At 37.7% G+C, this 18,923-nt stretch overlaps 1 protein-coding gene and 1 long non-coding RNA gene across 9 annotated transcripts in view; one reads left to right on the top strand and one right to left on the bottom strand.

Moving 5' to 3' along the window:
• The window catches only part of LOC140623800 (uncharacterized), an 86,561-nt gene extending 75,066 nt beyond the window's left edge, over window positions 1-11,495 (bottom strand). The window contains exon 1 of the long non-coding RNA XR_012023326.1: window positions 11,197-11,495. This is a non-coding gene — a long non-coding RNA (uncharacterized lncRNA). The remainder of the gene's footprint in view (window positions 1-11,196) is intronic.
• Window positions 1-18,923, top strand: part of SLC9B1 (solute carrier family 9 member B1) — a 61,601-nt gene that overhangs the window by 18,551 nt on the left and 24,127 nt on the right. For 5 of the 8 annotated variants that reach the window (XM_072810469.1, XM_072810470.1, XM_072810472.1 and 2 more), the window contains 4 exons: window positions 1,786-1,855; window positions 3,980-4,115; window positions 16,595-16,765; window positions 17,972-18,114. In XM_072810469.1, the coding sequence (XP_072666570.1) occupies window positions 1,787-1,855; window positions 3,980-4,115; window positions 16,595-16,765; window positions 17,972-18,114 (519 nt within the window). In that variant the 5' untranslated portion in view covers window position 1,786. Of the gene's footprint in view, window positions 1-1,785; window positions 1,856-3,979; window positions 4,116-16,594; window positions 16,766-17,971; window positions 18,115-18,923 lie in introns of those variants that run through there. The other 3 variants (XM_072810476.1, XM_072810475.1, XM_072810474.1) reach the window with 2 other exon arrangements.

Raw genomic sequence — 18,923 nt, 5'->3', positions numbered from 1 at the left:
TATTGATTTTTTAGAGAAAGAGAAAGGAGGAGGAGGGAGAAAGGCAGAGGGGGAGGGAGAGACCATCTTAAGCAAACTCTGTGCTAAGTCCAGAGCCAGACTTGGGACTCAATTTCACAACTCTGAGATCACAACCTGAGTGGAAACCGAGAGTCAGACAGATGCTCAATCCACTGAGCCACCTATGTGTCCCAACATAGCTGTAGACTTTAAAATATGCTGCCTGGCTTTTTGTATGATTCTTGATATTATGTTTGCCTATTCTTGTCCATCTGCCTAGTTATGACTCATAGTTTCTCCTTATTTAGGTCACAGCTCAAATGTCACCTTGATCACTGTAATATCATGTGGGTTTATTTTCTCCAGTACTTCATCACAATCTGAAAATACTGTTTATTGTTTTCCTCTTCCAACAAGAATATAACATCCATGAGAGCAGAAACCTACATTTATTTTATTTTGTTTTGCTGCTTTATCTTCAGAGCCCAAAAGAATAGACATTCAATAATCACTGTGTGGATGGACTTTGTGACCTGACCTCACAACTCTTATGCACTCCAGCTTAATTTTTTTAATGATTCTAACCCTCAGTCTATCCTTTCAGAACTTGACACAGCTTAGGTGATTTACCCACCCTCTTTGTACTTGGAATTTACTCACATTTAGCTTCTAGTCTAACAGTCAATGACAGGTTGTCATTCTAATGACCAGGTAGTTTTTATATTCCCTTTCGTTAAAATGGAATTTTACTTTAAAGGGACTTAGAGATCTAATTTTTTCATCACATTTAAAAAGTAAATGTTATTTTCTGTTTTAATGTCATAAATTAGTTATGATCCCTTATAAGATTTTTACACTCTAATATTTTATTTCATTAAAATGAGGCAATATATGTAAAGCACCTAGCATATGTGATAGGTACTCAAATATTAATGCTCCTTTTCATTAAAAATTTTCATTACTAAAATTGCTTGCCTTTTAAAAAATATAGATACTTTAAATACTGTGGGGTTTGGTCTTATCAAGTACCTAAAAATTAAGGCTTAAAGCTTTTAATTTTGTCCTCACTAGTAACTCAGGAATTGAAAGATATTTTTATGGCAGATACTCTTCCTACGCTCAAAAGCATCAAAAATCACAGAGAAGGTAGAAACAACAGATAATTTAGAAGTCCAATACGCTACCATTGCGCCACGGAGCCACCTACAACAGATAATTTAAATAAGTTTCCAAACCTAAATCTTCTAATGTGGTCCTATTTCATACCCTTTTTTTTTTTTTAGTTCATTCTTATTAAGAATAAAATTTATTTTATTTAAATGTTGACCCTCAAATCTTTCAAATGGATCACAAATAAAGACAGTATGTATCAGTAACTTACAGATGTAGGTATTAATATTGTTGATCATATTTAATTTTTAAAAAGTTTGGACTCTTTTCTGACATAAATGTGACTAAAGATAGAGTAAAGCAATTGTGGAAATTATTTCAGTGCATAAAATAAAGAACTGAGTTTTCTGATATATGCTTTTAAGATATGACCCACCATTATGAACTACTGAGAAGTATTAAGTTTCTGTGTGATAGTGGTTTTTAAAATTTATGATTTTGCTTCATAACTTTACAATGAATATTTGGAGTTGTCTTAACCACAAAAATATCTGACTTGACTGTGATACAACTTTATAATAAAAAAATCATTAAAAATTAATCCCATTTAACCATCTTTGTTTCAGATAGATTTACAGTACTATTTTTTCAAACTATTTTTCTTTTAAATATTAGCATGTACACCATAGAACCACAAAATGAACATTTGGAGGATAAAAACACCCCATCATCTACAACTCTTAAGGTAAAAACCTAAAACTATTTTGTAATACATGACATAAAAATCAATCTGATCTTAAAATTTATCTTTCAAGTTTACTTATTAGGCTTCTATTATATGTCTGGTTAAAAAATAAGAAGTGGTCATTATTTTAAAATATTTTATTTATTTAACAAAGAGGAAATGAGAGCATAAGCAGGGGGAGCAGTAGAGGAAGAGGGAGAAGCAGGCTCCCCTGTGAGCAGGGAACCTGATATGGGACTCGATCTCAGGACTCTAGGATCATGATCTGAGCTGAAGACAGACACCTAACCAACTGAGCCACCCAGGCACCCCGAGAAGTGATCATCTAAAAATAACTAATTTAAATAAGTCCTAAGAAATTAGCAGAAGGAATAAAAAGATGGAAAGGGGTGATTAAAGATTATTTTGGAGCTAAAGAGGGCAGATTTTAGGAATAATGGATATGGCTTATTATTTCTTCTATATCTAGGAAAAACTCAGTAACTTAGACTACATGAGGTAAAGACAAATTAAATGTGCTGTGTATTTGAAGAGAACCAAATTTTTATTTTTCCAACTGTACAGAGCAAGTCATATACCTTCTTTTGGTCTAGTTCTACTGCATAATAATTGCCCATAATTAGAATGATAAATTTTTTACTTTTTAAAAATTTGTTTACTTTTTTTTAAGAGGTTTCTATAGTTCTTAGGGGCCCAAATGTTCTTCTTTTGGATATTTAAAATATTTGCCATTGATTCTAATTATTTATCTGTAAAGACCTCATCCTAGTCTATGTCAGTTTCTTTTTTTTTTTTTAATTTTTATTTATTTATGATAGTCACAGAGAGAGAGGCGCAGAGACATAGGCAGAGGGAGAAGCAGGCTCCATACACCGGGAACCTGATGTGGGATTCGATCCCGGGTCTCCAGGATCGCACCCTGGGCCAAAGGCAGGCGCCAAACCGCTGCGCCACCCAGGGATCCCTCAGTTTCTTATAAAATCTGAAATAATAAAACTTAAAATAATATGGTCTTACCTCATATGACCTTTTACCCACACTAATCAAAATTCACCTTTGTGTCTTTACCTTGCCCTTTTGTATAGTGACAGACTTTCCAAAATGTCTCTATACTAGAAATCCAACAAATTAATCATGATTATATAGAGAGAACTATGTTATTAATAAAGCTACATAATTCATTTATATTAGCTGCAGTGGTGCCTCTGCCTCCCTAGTCATTAAATGTTTCCTCTTCCCTTCCTTATTAATCTGTCCATGCCTCTAGCCTTTGTTACCATTTCTTGTGACAATGCAATATTCTCTCTACACTTCACTTAAAGTATTATCAATACACTCAAAGTGTTGGCCTGTGTGTGCAGGTACATACATGCACATTCATGCACACACATACACACAAATACACACATACTACATCATGGTAACAATAAGGCAAATTTGAAGATTTCTATTTCAGGGTTAACTCTGTTTTGTTTTTTTATTTTTGTCTTGTTTTGTTTACCTTGGAAGAAGCCTCTCAATTTCTCACAAACTAAGATGTCTTTTTTTTTTCTAAATCAGCAGTTTCATAATTAGACTAACTACCATTTAAAAGCCTGAAGATGTAGCTAAACTCATGAACTACCTATGGGTGTTATCTATAATTAATAGTGGGAGCGTGAACCTTAAATTTCTGAAAGCCTGATCTACTTTTCTCATTTTTTCCAGTTATATAATTTTTCAAATGAAATGAGTCTAAGTAAAATTATATTTCACCTCCTTTCCAACTTAGTTGTATTTTCATTCTACTAAAGTTTTATTGAGTAATCTGTGGAGGTAAGACTAAAGACGGACACTTTTAATTATTCTGCCTACACTATAGGCTCACTTATTCAATATGCACAAATCACAAATGAAAATGGCAGGGATTCAAATCTATAAAAGCCAAATCAACATGCACTACAAAGTGCACTCCTGTGACATCCCCAAATACCTAATGATATAGTGCATGAATATTCTTTTATATGTGTAATTCTCATGGTGACAGTAATAATATGAATTTAATTATGAGATTAGGTGGTTTTGTACATTCATAAAATTGCATGGAAAATATATTTCTTAAAAGATTTCCTTGCTTTACCTCAGAACCTCAAAGATAGTAATAATAAACATGAAGAAACTACGGAAACTGTCTTGTCACAAACAGAGGAAACAAAACCACAGATGGAAAAGAAGTATTCTTGTCCTCCACAAGGAATATTAAATAAAGTTATTACAAATGGTATGTGAAATTAGAAATGTAAGTGGAGAAAAAATGAGAGATATATTTGATAAATATTGAAATATAAACCAACAAAGCCACTGCTTTATCTATATATACCAGATCAAATCAGCTGCATACCTCAGCTATATACTTCAGCTCTTATTACAAGCAATTTGTGGACAAAAAGGAAATATTTCCTTAACTCTGTCAGAATAATAATTGCTTAACAGATATATGTTTTAATGTTTTCCATGACTTCTTATATTAAATCTTGGGGATTATAAACAGCATTTATTAAGGGGCTGGCTCAGTCGGTAGAGTATCCAACTCTTGATCTCAGGGCTGTGATCTCAAGCCCCATATTGATTGGGTGTGCAGTCAGAAAGAAAGAAAGAACATTGATGAAAGATTTTTATTTAAAGCCTACTTTTTAAAGTAAAAAAAAAAAATAAAGAAAAAAAGCCTACTTTTGATATTTAGCTTTTTTAAGAACTATTTATTTGAGAGAGAGAGAGAGAGTATGAGTATGAGTAAGGGGAGGGGCAGAGGGAGAGAATATCAAGCAGACTCCCCACTGAGCCCAGAGCCCAATGTGGGGCTTGATCTCACAATTCATGAGATCATGACCTGAGCCAAAATCAGCAAACACTTAATCAGCTGAACCACCCAGGCATCCCTGATATTTAGTTTTAAGTCAGCTGGAAGGAATATTCCTGGAAATATTAAGGTTCTTAATAAAATTAGGACCCACATTTTTATTTTTATTTTAGTTTTTATTATTATTTTTTAAATAAATTTTTTTTATTGGTGTTCAATTTACCAACATACAGAATAACACCCAGTGCTCATCCCGTCAAGTGCCCCCCTCAGTGCCCGTCACCCATTCACCCCCATCTCCACCCTCCTCCCCTTCCACCACCCCTAGTTCGTTTCCCAAAGTTAGGAGTCTTTATGTTCTGTCTCCCTTTCTGATATTTCCCACACATTTCTTCTCCCTTCCCTTATATTCCCTTTCACTATTATTTATATTCCCCAAATGAATGAGAACATACAATGTTTGTCCTTCTCCGATTGACTTACTTCACTCAGCATAATACCCTCCAGTTCCATCCACGTTGAAGCAAATGGTGGGTATTTGTCATTTCTGATGGCTGAGGAATATTCCATTGTATACATAAACCACATCTTCTTTATCCATTCATCTTTCGATGGACACCGAGGCTCCTTCCACAGTTTGGCTATTGTGGACATTGCTGCTAGAAACATCGGGGTGCAGGTGTCCCGGCTTTTCACTGCATCTGAATCTCTGGGATAAATCCCCAACAGTGCAATTGCTGGGTCGTAGGGCAGGTCTATTTTTAACTCTTTGAGGAACCTCCACACAGTTTTCCAGAGTGGCTGCACCAGTTCACATTCCCACCAACAGTGTAAGAGGGTTCCCTTTTCTCCACATCCTCTCCAACATTTGTGGTTTCCTGCCTTGTTAATTCTCCCCATTCTCACTGGTGTGAGGTGGTATCTCATTGTGGTTTTGATTTGTATTTCCCTGATGGCAAGTGATGCAGAGCATTTTCTCATGTCCATGTTGGTCATGTCTATGTCTTCCTCTGTGGATTTCTGGGATGTCTTTTGCCCATTTCATGATTGGATTGTTTGTTTCTTTGGTGTTGAGTTTAATAAGTTCTTTATAGATCTTGGAAACTAGCCCTTTATCTGATACGTCATTTGCAAATATCTTCTCCCATTCTGTAGGTTGTCTTTTAGTTTTGTTGACTGTATCCTTTGCTGTGCAAAAGCTTCTTATCTTGATGAACTCCCAATAGTTCATTTTTGCTTTTGTTTCTTTTGCCTTCGTGGATGTATCTTGCAAGAAGTTACTGTGGCTGAGTTCAAAAAGGGTGTTGCCTGTGTTCTCCTCTAGGATTTTGATGGACTCTTGTCTCACATTTAGATCTTTCATCCATTTTGAGTTTATCTTTGTGTATGGTGAAAGAGAGTGGTCTAGTTTCATTCTTCTGCATGTGGATGTCCAATTTTCCCAGCACCATTTATTGAAGAGTCTGTCTTTCTTCCAATGGATAGTCTTTCCTCCTTTATCGAATATTAGTTGACCATAAAGTTCAGGGTCCACTCCTGGATTCTCTATTCTGTTCCATTGATCTATGTGTCTGTTTTTGTGCCAGTACCACACTGTCTTGATGACCACAGCTCTGTAGTACAACCTGAAATCTGGCATTGTGATGCCCCCAGATATGGTTTTCTTTTTTTAAATTCCCCTGGCTATTTTGGGGTCTTTTCTGATTCCACACAAATCTTAAAATAATTTGTTCTAACTCTCTGAAGAAAGTCCATGGTATTTTGATAGGGATTGCATTAAACGTGTAAATTGCCCTGGGTAACATTGACATTTTCACAATATTAATTCTGCCAATCCAAGAGCATGGAATATTTTTCCATCTCTTTGTGTCTTCCTCAATTTCTTTCAGAAGTGTTCTACAGTATTTAGGGTATAGATCCTTTACCTCTTTGGTTAGGTTTATTCCTAGGTATCTTATGATTTTGGGTGCAATTGTAAATGGGATTGACTCTTAATTTCTCTTTCTTCAGTCTCATTGTTAGTGTATACAAATGCCACTGACTTCTGGGCATTGATTTTGTATCCTGCCACGCTACCAAATTGCTGTATGAGTTCTAGCAATCTTGGGGTGGAGGCTTTTGGGTCTTCTATGTAGAGTATCATGTCATCGGCGAAGAGGGAGAGTTTGACTTCTTCTTTGCCAATTTGAATGCCTTTAATGTCTTTTTGTTGTCTGATTGCTGAGGCTAGGACTTCCAGGACTATGTTGAACAGCAGTGGTGAGAGTGGACATCCCTGTCTGGTTCCTGATCTTAGGGGAAAGGCTCCCAGTGCTTCCCTATTGAGAATGATATTTGCTGTGGGCTTTTCATAGATGGCTTTTAAGATGTCGAGGAATGTTCCCTCTATCCCTACACTCTGAAGAGTTTTGATCAGGAATGGATGCTGTATTTTGTCAAATGCTTTCTCTGCATCTAATGAGAGGATCATATGGTTCTTGGTTTTTCTCTTGCTGATATGATGAATCAAATTGATTGTTTTACGAGTGTTGAACCAGCCTTGTGTCCCGGGGATAAATCCTACTTGGTCATGGTGAATAATTTTCTTAATGTATTGTTGGATCCTATTGGCTAGTATCTTGTTGAGAATTTTTGCATCCATGTTCATCAGGGATATTGGTCTGTAATTCTCCTTTTTGGTGGGGTCTTTGTCTGGTTTTGGAATTAAGGTGATGCTGGCCTCATAGAACAATTTTGGAAGTACTCCATCTCTTTCTATCTTTCCAAACAGTTTTAGTAGAATAGGTATGGTTTCTTCTTTAAATGTTTGATAGAATTCCCCTGGGAAGCCATCTGGCCCTGGACTCTTGTGTCTTGGGAGGTTTTTGATGACTGCTTCAATTTCCTCCCTGGTTATTGGCCTGTTCAGGTTTTCTATTTCTTCCTGTTCCAGTTTTGGTAGTTTGTGGCTTTCCAGGAATGCGTCCATTTCTTCCAGATTGCCTAATTTATTGGCGTATAGCTGTTCATAATATGTTTTTAAAATCGTTTTATTTCCTTGGTGTTGGTAGTGATCTCTCCTTTCTCATTCATGATTTTATTAATTTGAGTCTTCTCTCTCTTCTTTTTAATAAGGCTGGCTAATGGTTTATCTATCTTATTAATTCTTTCAAAGAACCAACTCCTGGTTCTGTTGATCTGTTCCACAGTTCTTCTGGTCTCGATTTCGTTGTGTTCTGCTCGAATCTTATTAACTCTCTTCTTCTCTTGGGTGTAGGATCTATTTGCTGTTTTTCCTGTAGCTCCTTTATGTGTAAGGTTAGCTTTTGTATTTGAGTTCTTTCCAGTTTTTGAATGGATGCTTGTATTGTGATGTATTTCCCCCTTAGGACTGCTTTTGCTGCATCCCAAAGATTTTGAACGGTTGTATCTTCATTCTCATTAGTTTCCATGAATCTTTTTAATTCTTCCTTAATTTCCTGGTTGACCCCCCTTTCATCTTTTAGCAGGATGGTCCTTAACCTCCACGTGTTTGAGGTCCTTCCAAACTTCTTGTTGTGATTTAGTTCTAATTTCAAGGCATTATGGTCTGAGAATATGCAGGGGACGATCCCAATCTTTTGGTATCGGTTCAGACCTGATTTGTGACCCAGTATTTGGTCTATTCTGGAGAAAGTTCCATGTGCACTTGAGAAGAATGTGTATTCAGTTGAGTTTGGATGTAAAGTTCTGTAGATATCTGTGAAATCCATCTGGTCCAGTGTATCATTTAAGGCTCTCGTTTCTTTGGAGATGTTGTGCTTAGAAGACCTATTGAGTATAGAAAGAGCTAGATTGAAGTCACCAAGTATAAGTGTCTTATTATCTAAGTATTTCTTCCCTTTGGTTATTAATTGATTTACGTATTTGGCAGTTCCCACATTCGGGGCATATATATTGAGGATTGTTAAGTCCTCTTGTTGGATAGATCCTTTAAGTATGAGATAGTGTCCCTCTTCATCTCTCACTACAGTCTTCGGGGTAAATTTTAGTTTATCTGATATAAGGATGGCTACCCCTGCTTTCTTTTGAGGACCATTCGAATGGTAAATGGTTCTCCAAACTTTTATTTTCAGGCTGTAGGTGTCCTTCTGTCTAAAATGAGTCTCTTGTAGACAGCAAATAGATGGGTCCTGCTTTTTTATCCAGTCTGAAACCCTGCGCCTTTTGATGGGGTCATTAAGCCCGTTCACGTTCAGAGTTACTATTGACAAATATGAGTTTAGTGTCATCATGATATCTATTCATTCCTTGTTTTTGTGGATTGTTCCACTAACCTTCTTCTTAAAGGGGAATTTTAAGAGTCCCCCTTAAAATTTCTTGCAGAGCTGGTTTGGAGGTCACATATTCTTTCAGTTCCTGCCTCTCTTGGAAGCTCTTTATCTCTCCTTCCATTTTGAATGAGAGCCTTGCTGGATAAAGTATTCTTGGTTGCATGTTCTTCTCATTTAGGACCCTGAATATATCCTGCCAGCCCTTTCTGGCCTGCCAGGTCTCTGTGGAGAGGTCTGCTGTTACCCTAATACTCCTCCCCATAAAAGTCAGGGATTTCTTGTCTCTTGCTGCTTTAAGGATTTTCTCTTTATCTTTGGAATTTGCAAGCTTCACCATTAAATGTCGAGGTGTTGAACGGTTTTTTTTTTTTTTTATTTTAGGGGGGGGATCTTTCTATTTCCTGGATCTGAATGCCTGTTAGCCTTCCCAGATTAGGAAAGTTTTCAGCTATGATTTGTTCAAATATGTATTCTGGCCCTCTGGCCCTTTCTGCGCCCTCGGGAACCCCAATTAAACGTAGGTTTTTCTTCCTCAGGCTGTCGTTTATTTCCCTTAATCTATCTTCGTGGTCTTTTATTTTTTTTTTAATTTTTTTTTTTTTTAATTTATGATAGTCACACACACAGAGAGAGAGGCAGAGACATAGACAGAGGGAGAAGCAGGCTCCATGCACCGGGAGCCTGACGTGGGATTCGATCCCGGATGTCCAGGATCGCGCCCTGGGCCAAAGGCAGGCGCCAAACCACTGCGCCACCCAGGGATCCCCTTCATGGTCTTTTAATTGTTTGTCTCTTTTTTCCTTAGTTTCCCTCTTTGCCATCAACTTGTCTTCTATGTCACTCGTTTTTCCACCTCATTAACCCTCGTCGTTAGGACTTCTAGTTTGGATTGCATCTCATTCAATTGATTTTTAATTCCTGCCTGATTGGATCTAAATTCTGCAGTCATGAAGTCTCTTGAGTCCTTTATGCTTTTTCCTAGAGCCACCAGTAGCTGTATAATATGTGCTTCTGAATTGGCTTTCTGACATTGAATTGTAATCCAGATTTTGTAACTCTGTGGGAGAGAGGACTGTTTCTGATTCTTTCTTTTGAGGTGAGGTTTTCCTTCTGGTCATTTTGCTCAGTGCAGAGTGGCCAAAACCAAGTTGTATTGGGAAAAGGAGAAAGAGAGAGAAAGGAAAGAAAAGAGAAAAAAAAGAAAAAAAGGAAAAAAAAGAAGAGAAAAAGAAAGGAAAAAAGGGGTGGGGGAAGCAAATCAAAGAGAAAAAAAAAAAAAAACACGGGGGAGTATCTTCTGATTCTATACTTTAAGTCCCTTGACTTCCCCAGGAACTTGTCCGTCTAGCTGGTCTTCTGGGGGAGGGGCCTGTTGTGCTGATTTTCAGGTGTTAGCACTTGGGGGAGCTGCTCTGCCCCCTGCCTGGTGCAGGCTCAGTGGGGGTTGTTTACCCCGTGAGGCCCCAGGAGGAACAACCCCAGAGGCGGGGCCAGCTCTGGAGCCCTGGAGTCAGCCCCCCAGTAGCTCCAGAGCTCTCCGTCTGCAGGGCCTGGAGGCTCCGGGGCGGGGCCGCTGATCTGCTCAGCTCGGGGCAGGAGCGTCCTTGCTGTCCTGGGCCCTCCCGGCCTCTGCCTGTCCCGGGGGGAGGCCGGATCCTGGGCTGTGTCCCGGCGCCCTGTGCTCCCGGCCTGCGCTGTTGGATTTGCGTTCCCGCCCCGCAGCCCCCTCCGCGGAGCCGCCCCCGAGCCCCCCCAGCTGCTCCCGCCCCGCAGCCCCCTCCGCACGGAGCCTCTTCCTCCGCCCGAGCCCCCCGAGCTGCTCCCGCCCCGCAGCCCCCTCCTCGGAGCTGCCCCCGAGCTCCCCGAGCTGCTCCCGCCCCGCAGCCCCCTCCGCGGAGCCGCCCCCGAGCCCCCCGAGCTGCTCCGGGTCCCCCGTGCGCGCTGCAGCCCTTAGGGAGCTCGGCGCACTCTCCCGGGGCGCAGGTGTCTGTTAGTGTCCCCGGGAGCCCGAGGGCATCCCCGCCCTCCTGGGTCCTGCTCTACCTCCCCGCGAGCCCCTTTCCACCCGGGAAGGTCGGTGCAGCTCCTGCTCCTCCGGGACGGGGCTCTCCTGTCCTGGGGACACTCGCCCCGGCCTCAGCCCGGCTCCTCGCGGGCCCCTCCCCCTTGGAGGCCTTTGTTCCTTTACTTCTTTTTCCCCGTCTTCCTACCTGGATAGAAGCGCGAACTCTTCTCACTGTAGGGTTCCAGCTGGTCTCTCTTTAAATCTCAGGCCGAATTCATAGATTTTCAGGATGATTTGAAGGTTATCTAGGTAATTTGGTGGGGACAGGTGATTTGGGGACCCTACTCTTCCGCCATTTCGCCCCTCCTCCCCAGGACCCACATTTTTAAAAAGCTGCTGCCTTGTAAAGAATTGTATAAAACTTGCTTTACCATTAAAATTTTAAAGCATCTCATTGTCATATATTTATAAGTTGTCACCTAATAACAAGAAATTTTCTTGATTTTTTTTCCTGGATATATGATTTAACTTAGATTGGCTTCCACGAGTATACAGCCTATAGAGAACAAAAATTAGACTAAAATTTGATAAAGGATAAGCAACTGAAGTTTTAAATTTTTTTTTCTTTTTTTTAAGATTTTATTTATTGGGAGGGAGAGGGTGAGAGAGAGTGTGTGCACATGCATGAGCTGGGGGAGGGGCAGAGGGAAAGAGAGAAAGAGAATCTCAAGTTGACTTTGTACTGAGCACCAAGCCTGATGTAGGGTTTGATCTCATGACCCTGAGATCACAACCTTAGCAGAAACCAAGATTCAGATGGACACTTAACCTGCTAGGCCTCCAGGTACTCCTAAAATTTTATTTTATTTGTTGCTTGCTAACTTTAAACTTTTAAAACCAAATTTCATTAATTGATGTTTTCATTTAGTAAAAGTTACTTTTTAAACTAATGTCAGTATTTTTAAGGTTCTAAATCTGAACTTGAACATCTGACAGTATAAAGTGATTGGACTCCTTTATAAATATAATTTCTGTACATCGATTTTACATGCATAGTCCCGGGACCCTATACTCCATATAGTGGGCATTGTCTATACAGCAATTGTTAGGAGTAGGGTTAGGACCTGTGAAGAGAGAAAAATGTATTGGTCACCAAAGATTATCCATTGAGATTGAGAACTACAGTTTGCTCAGGAATTAATTAGGAGTTTTATAGCACCAGTATTGAAACTACAAACATACTTGGATCTATAACTGGTTTTCCCCTTTGTTTTCTTTCATTTTTGGTTTTTTAAATTTAGAGAGGTTTATAGGAAAAGGATCTTTCATGTTTATAGCTTGGGGGGGTATATATTATTGTACCCTTTTTTTCTGTCTCTGTCTCTATCTCTTGGTCTCCATCTCCATTTGTCCGTCTGTTCTTGTCTCTGTCTCTCTCACACACACACCCATACACCCTACTTTCACTAAAGAAACTCTTAAAACATATTTTCCAGATAATAGCATATAGAGATAGAGCTGTGATTTAACATATTTAACATTCAACATATTTAACTCACCAATCCCATAGTGCATATAAGTTAATTTAAATAAGAAATCTAAACTCTCAACAACATGCAGAAATCAGTCTCATCACTTTTATTCACACTCTTTAGGTCTTTTATTTGGGTGGTACCTTGCCTAGTTCCAAAGAAATGGATATTCTGGGGAAATAGGCTTAGGTTTTAGGCTATTAGTCCTTTTTTGTTTCTTTTAAGTGTATTTTCAATAAAGATACTTTATTTTCAATAAGAAGAACTTTATAACTTTTTTCATGAAGTTGTTTTTCCTTTAAGTAAATGAAAGTAAGTAAAAAAAAAATTAAAAAATAAAATGGTTTTACTAAGGATGCCCTGGGGAGCTCAGTGGTTAAGCGTCTGCCTTTGGCTCAGGGTGTGATCCCAGATTCCCAGGATTGAGTCCCACATCAGGCTCCTTGCATGGAGCCTGCTTCTCCTCCCTCTGCCTTTGCCTCTACCTCTCTTTCTGGGTCTATCATGAATACATAAATAAAATCTTAAAAAAAAAAAAAAGAAAAGAAAAATTGTTTTACTAGATACTGAATTCTTGATTTACAGGGTTTTTTTCCCTGCACTTTTTTTTTTTTTTTTAAAGTAGGCTCCATGCCTAGTGTGGAACCCAATGCAGAAATTGAACTTACAACCCTGAGATCAAGACCTGAGGTGAGATCAAGAGTTGAATTCTCAACTAAGTGAGCCACCCAGGTGCCCCTTTTTCTACACTTTTGAAATGTCACTCCTCTGCCTTTGGCCTTTATTTTTTCTGATGAAAATGCTGCTGTTAATTGCATTATTATTCCCCTGTACATGATGAATCATTTTCTTGCTACTTCCAAGATTTTCCTTTTGTCTTTTGTCATTAGCAATTTGACAATGATGATGTCTCTAGGTATGGATCTCTTGTGCTTATTTCACTTGGGTTTTGTTGAGCTCTTTATATCTATAAATTGATGTTTTTATTAACTTTGAGAGGTTTTCAGACATTATATTTTCAAATATGTTTCTGCTCCTTTATTTCTCTTTTCCTCCTGGGACTTCCTTTATGCATATGTTATTACTCTTGATGGTGTCCTATAGGTGTCTGCGGCTCTGTCCATTTCTCTTTATTCCTTTCTTCCTTTTGTTTTTCAAATTGGTTAATTAATCTCTATTGATCTATATTCAAGTTCACTGATACTTTCTTTCAGAAGCTCAAAAATGTTATTGAGCCTTTCTAGTCAGCTTTTCATTTCAATTGTACATTTCAATTCCAGATTTCCATTTTTAAATAAATGTTATCACTTTATTGATATTCTCTATTAAATGACACATTGTTGCATTTTCACTATTCAAACATTATTTATAATGACTGTTATGAAAACTTTGTAAATCCAACATCTGGACTCATATACTCATTGTCTATTGACTGCTCTTTTTTTTTCTGAATGTGTTGTATATTCTCATATTTCTGAGTGTCTAGTAGGTTTGGGTTGAAAATTAAACATTTTATTATACATTATGGCAACTTCAAATTCAGTTTTATTTTTTAAGGTTTTTATTGTTGTTTGAGTAATTTGCATGTACTTAAACTGTGGAATCATTCTGCCCCATGATTTGATTTGCAGCAGCTGATGTCTCTTAGTTTTTGTTTGTTTATTTGTTTTTAGCCTGATTTCCTCAGGGTTTCTCTTTTGTCTGAATAGCTTAATAGTCACCTAATGATTTGGGAGAGACACTGTGTTCAAGCCAATAAGGCTTCCACCTTCTGCCAAGTGATCTGTAGGTGGGTTTTCTGGAGGCATCCAAAATTGCTGCTGGTAGTCAGTCTCACATCGTTTTTTTAACTTTTTGCCATACTCTCTGGAATCTTCTCTGCACTTGCATACTTTCCCAATCAGCCGTAGATATGTGGGAAACTCAGTCTTTCTGACTCTGTCATATCTGAGATCTCCCAGTTAAATTTTTACCTTGTCTGCTTCTCATCTCAACTTGAACTACAGCATCAAACTAGCACCACTGCATGTTTTTTCTGCCTGTTCTGAAACCAATCTACCATTTTTAGCCAGCAAAGTCATGGGTTTTCTCCCTCCATTCCATATCAGATCTGCCCTACCTCTTCTGGCAACAAAGCTGCTGGTTTTTAATCAAGCTCCATTCTGATAAAACTAGTTTTTCCCAAATGAAGTAAGTGGGGAGAAATGAGGGAAGGAGTGGTAGCAATCTCAGGCAAGAAGGCCTCAGACTTTGACCAGTCCTACCCAAAATCCTGGCTTTTTTTAAAGAATAAATGCTTCTTTCAAGGAAATACAAATCAAAATCATGATGAGATACTACCTCACACCTGTCAGAATGGCTAAAATTAACAATCCAGAAACAACAAATGTTGACAAGGATGAAGAAAAAAAGGGAACCTTCTTACACTGTTGGTGGGAATGCAAACTGGTATAGCCACTCTGGAAAACATTATGGAGGTCCCTCAAAAAGTTAAAGATAGAGTTACCCTATGACCCAGCAATTACACTCCTGGATATTTACCCAAAGAATACAAAAACACAGATTCAAAGGGATACATGCACCTTGATGAATCAGCATTATCAAAAATAACCAAACTATGGAGGGAACCCAGGTGTTCATCAACTGATGAATGAATAAAGAAGATATATGTGTACAATGGAATATTACTCAGCCATCAAAAAGAATAAAATATTTCCATTTGCAATGATATGGATGAAGCTAGAGCATATTATGCTAAGCAAATAAGTCAATCAGAGAAACATAAATACCATATAATTTCACTCATATGTGGAATTAAAGAAACAAAAGCTACTCTAAGATACAAAATGAAGTAAAGCTCATCATATTGGCATGACATTTTTTTAAAAGATTTTATTTATTCATGACAGACACAGAGAAAGAGGCAGACACACAGACAGAGGGAGAAGCAGGCTCCATGCAGGGAGTCCGACATGAAACTTGATCCCGCATCTCTAGGATCAGGCCCCTGACTGAAAGCAGCGCTAAACCACTGAGCCACTTGGACTGCCCTGCATGACATTTTTAAAATGTCATATGACAACTGTTAAGCACTTTAAAGGACTCACATATACTTTTTAAATAGTTTTTTAAATTAATAATACTTTGTTAAAACTTGTCCATAAATTGATAGGGACTTTGGAATATATATTTTTTTAATAAATTAATTTTTTCTTGGTGTTCAATTTACCAACATACAGAATAACACCCAGTGCTCATCCCGTCAAGTGCCCCCCTCAGTGCCCGTCACCCATTAATCCCCACCCTCCACCCTCCTCCCCTTCCACCACCTCTAGTTCGTTTCCCAGAATTAGGAGTCTTTATGTTCTGTCTCCCTTTCTGATATTTCCCACACATTTCTTCTCCCTTCCCTTATATTCCCTTTCACTATTATTTATATTCCCCAAATGAATGAGAACATACACTGTTTGTCCTTCCCCGATTGACTTACTTCACTCAGCATAATACCCTCCACTTCCATCCACGTTGAAGCAAATGGTGGGTATTTGTCGTTTCTAATAGCTGAGGAATATTCCATTGTATACATAAACCACATCTTCTTTATCCATTCATCTTTCGATGGACACCGAGGCTCCTTCCACAGTTTGGCTATTGTGGACATTGCTGCTAGAAACATCGGGGTGCAGGTGTCCCGGCGTTTCATTGCATCTGAATCTTTGGGGTAAATCCCCAACAGTGCAATTGCTGGGTCGTAGGGCAGGTCTATTTTTAACTCTTTGAGGAACCTCCACACAGTTTTCCAGAGTGGCTGCACCAGTTCACATTCCCACCAACAGTGTAAGAGGGTTCCCTTTTCTCCACATCCTCTCCAACATTTGTTGTTTCCTGCCTTGTTTGGAATATATGTTAAACAGATATTTCTTCAACCATACTAGCAAGCAACACTAGTCTATGCTATGTATCATTCATTATACGGGACTATTAATAAGACATTTAATAAAATAGAATTCATCTTTTGTATATATATATGTCTATGTAGATATATAGATATATGCCTTTTTTATATTTCAGGAGTTGCATTTTTTATGATATGGTGTGTAGCCTGGTCATTCTCAGGCCCTGAAGTTCTCCCTGGTGGAAATTTATTTGGACTATTAATTATCTTTCATAGTGCCATTATTGGGGGGAAACTTTTGGAACTCATTAGAATACCTTCAGTGCCTCAACTTCCACCTCTTCTTGGTAAGTGTACAGTTGGTTCTTATTTCTTTGTTATTAACTATATGTAAATTATGAACATACTCAAGTCAGAATAGATATAATTTAGAAATATTTCAATGTAACATGATCTTTATGTATGTATTTACTATATATGTATGGCCGTAGCTTACTCATAGAATATTTATTCTTTTTACACAAAGCACACAGATTTTTTTCTGAAATACATTTGCAAATAATTTAAATATGTTCAATATATGATTCCTCTTGCTTTATTGTTTAGTAGGACTTTTTAAGTTAGTTTTAAATATATTCTAAAAAGGAAACATTTGGAAAAGACTGAATTTTTCTGTAGATAATCTAATTCAAATATTAATTGTAAGATTCAAATACTATAGCGACTAGGGCATCAGAAGGCTTTAAGGTTTTAGAGTAAGCTATTTGGTTATCTCCACTATGTACATTCATGGATGCATCATCTGCCTAACCAATATTATATCCTATTTCTTCATTAACATTATTATATAACTCTCCATCTGGACAGAGGAAAATTAGTGGAAGAACTTCTGTTATTGGTGTCGCATATCTTCTAAGTATTAAATACACCCAAATATTCAGTACTCTGTAAGTAGAGATAATCACTCCATTCTATTCCTAAACACCCTTTCTATGTCCACAACATCCTTTCAGCACCTGCTAAGTATTCACTGAATCTTTTTTTGTCTCCAAAACTTCCACTCCTGCCCTAACTTAGGCTATTTGTTTTCCATCTCTTCCATGGACTATGAAAGAGCCTTCTAATTGTTCTCTCCTTCAGTTTTATGTCTATCTAATTCATCAAGACCATCACATAGAAAATACAAGATTCATTATGTCACTTCCTTCTAAAACTTTCCTATGGTGCAAAAGCATAAAGGCATTGCCAAAACCAGTGAGGATGGAGGCTTCAGGGGGATTAGCTTTATATTATTTGGCCCCTCCTACCCATCTCCCACTCCCATCCTTGTTTTTTATGTTCCAACAACACTCAATTACTTATTGTAGCCATTTGAGATATGTCATTTCTTATCTTCATTCCTTAACTTATACTGCCTTCTCTATTTGTATGTAAGCTGCCCTTCACCGAAGTAATGAGACATAGTGTGTTTGAGGAAGGGAAATTAAATATTTCTATTTTCTAACTTAGAAAAATGAACTGAATCAGACATGCCTTATTTTCTTTCTTTTAAGGGATGTTACTGGCTGGTTTTGCCATAAGGAATGTTCCATACCTCAGTGATTACACCCAAGTTAATAGTACGTGGTCTTCAATTTTAAGAAACACTGCCCTTACTGTTATCCTAATACAAGCTGGGCTTGGACTTGATCCACAGGTAGGTTTCTAATTATATGTTGAATAAAGATATTTTAAATACTAGAGGCTAGTAGAAAAGAAAAAGGCAGAATTTTTGTTACTGCTGTTGCAAGTAAAGCCTGTAAGGGAAAAAAAAGACAAAGATTTTGCAGAAATGTGGCATCTTTTAAGTTCTACTTCTGGTCATCATTATTACTGATATAAGGCAAAATTATTATGACGTGAGATCTCTATTTGAGATCATCTTTAATGATGTGAGATCTTTATTAGAGCTCATCTTTAATTATTTGCATAGAGATACGTGCCCCTTGCACAGCATTTGTATTATTTAGCAGCTGTGGCTTTTCTCTGGAGAATTATTTACTTTTCAGTTAAAAAAGGATAAGATCTACTCCTAAACCGTTTTTGCTTTTCTTTTATTTTGTTTTTCAGGAGGATTAGGAATTTGATAATATTTTTGTTCCATGACTTTTTTCCTACACTGAAGTATGTTCCTGATTATCTTTGCATCATTGTAGAAGCTAATCTTTTTAAATATTTCTTAAAATATCCCATAAATCTATTTGGGTTTTAAAAAGATGACTAGTCATGAATATAACTGTACTCAAACACCAAATATATGAGTTTAGTGGAAATATTTCAAGAGCATAAAGACAGTGATAATTATATCCTCCAGTAGAAAATTTGAGCCAATGAGAAAATTTTAAAATTCACCTTTTTAGTGAGGTATGCTGTTTTTAAGTTATTTTCTCTTTTGGCACATTGATATTTTCTATTATAATTATCAAATTAATCAAACATATCATTTCTAAAAGTTAACTGATAGAA

The sequence above is a fragment of the Canis lupus genome, chromosome 33 (genome assembly GCF_048164855.1).
Source record: "Canis lupus baileyi chromosome 33, mCanLup2.hap1, whole genome shotgun sequence".
NCBI lineage: Eukaryota > Metazoa > Chordata > Mammalia > Carnivora > Canidae > Canis > Canis lupus.
The sequence above is the reverse complement of the archived record's forward strand: the minus strand, read 5'-3'. Positions and strand labels throughout refer to the sequence as shown.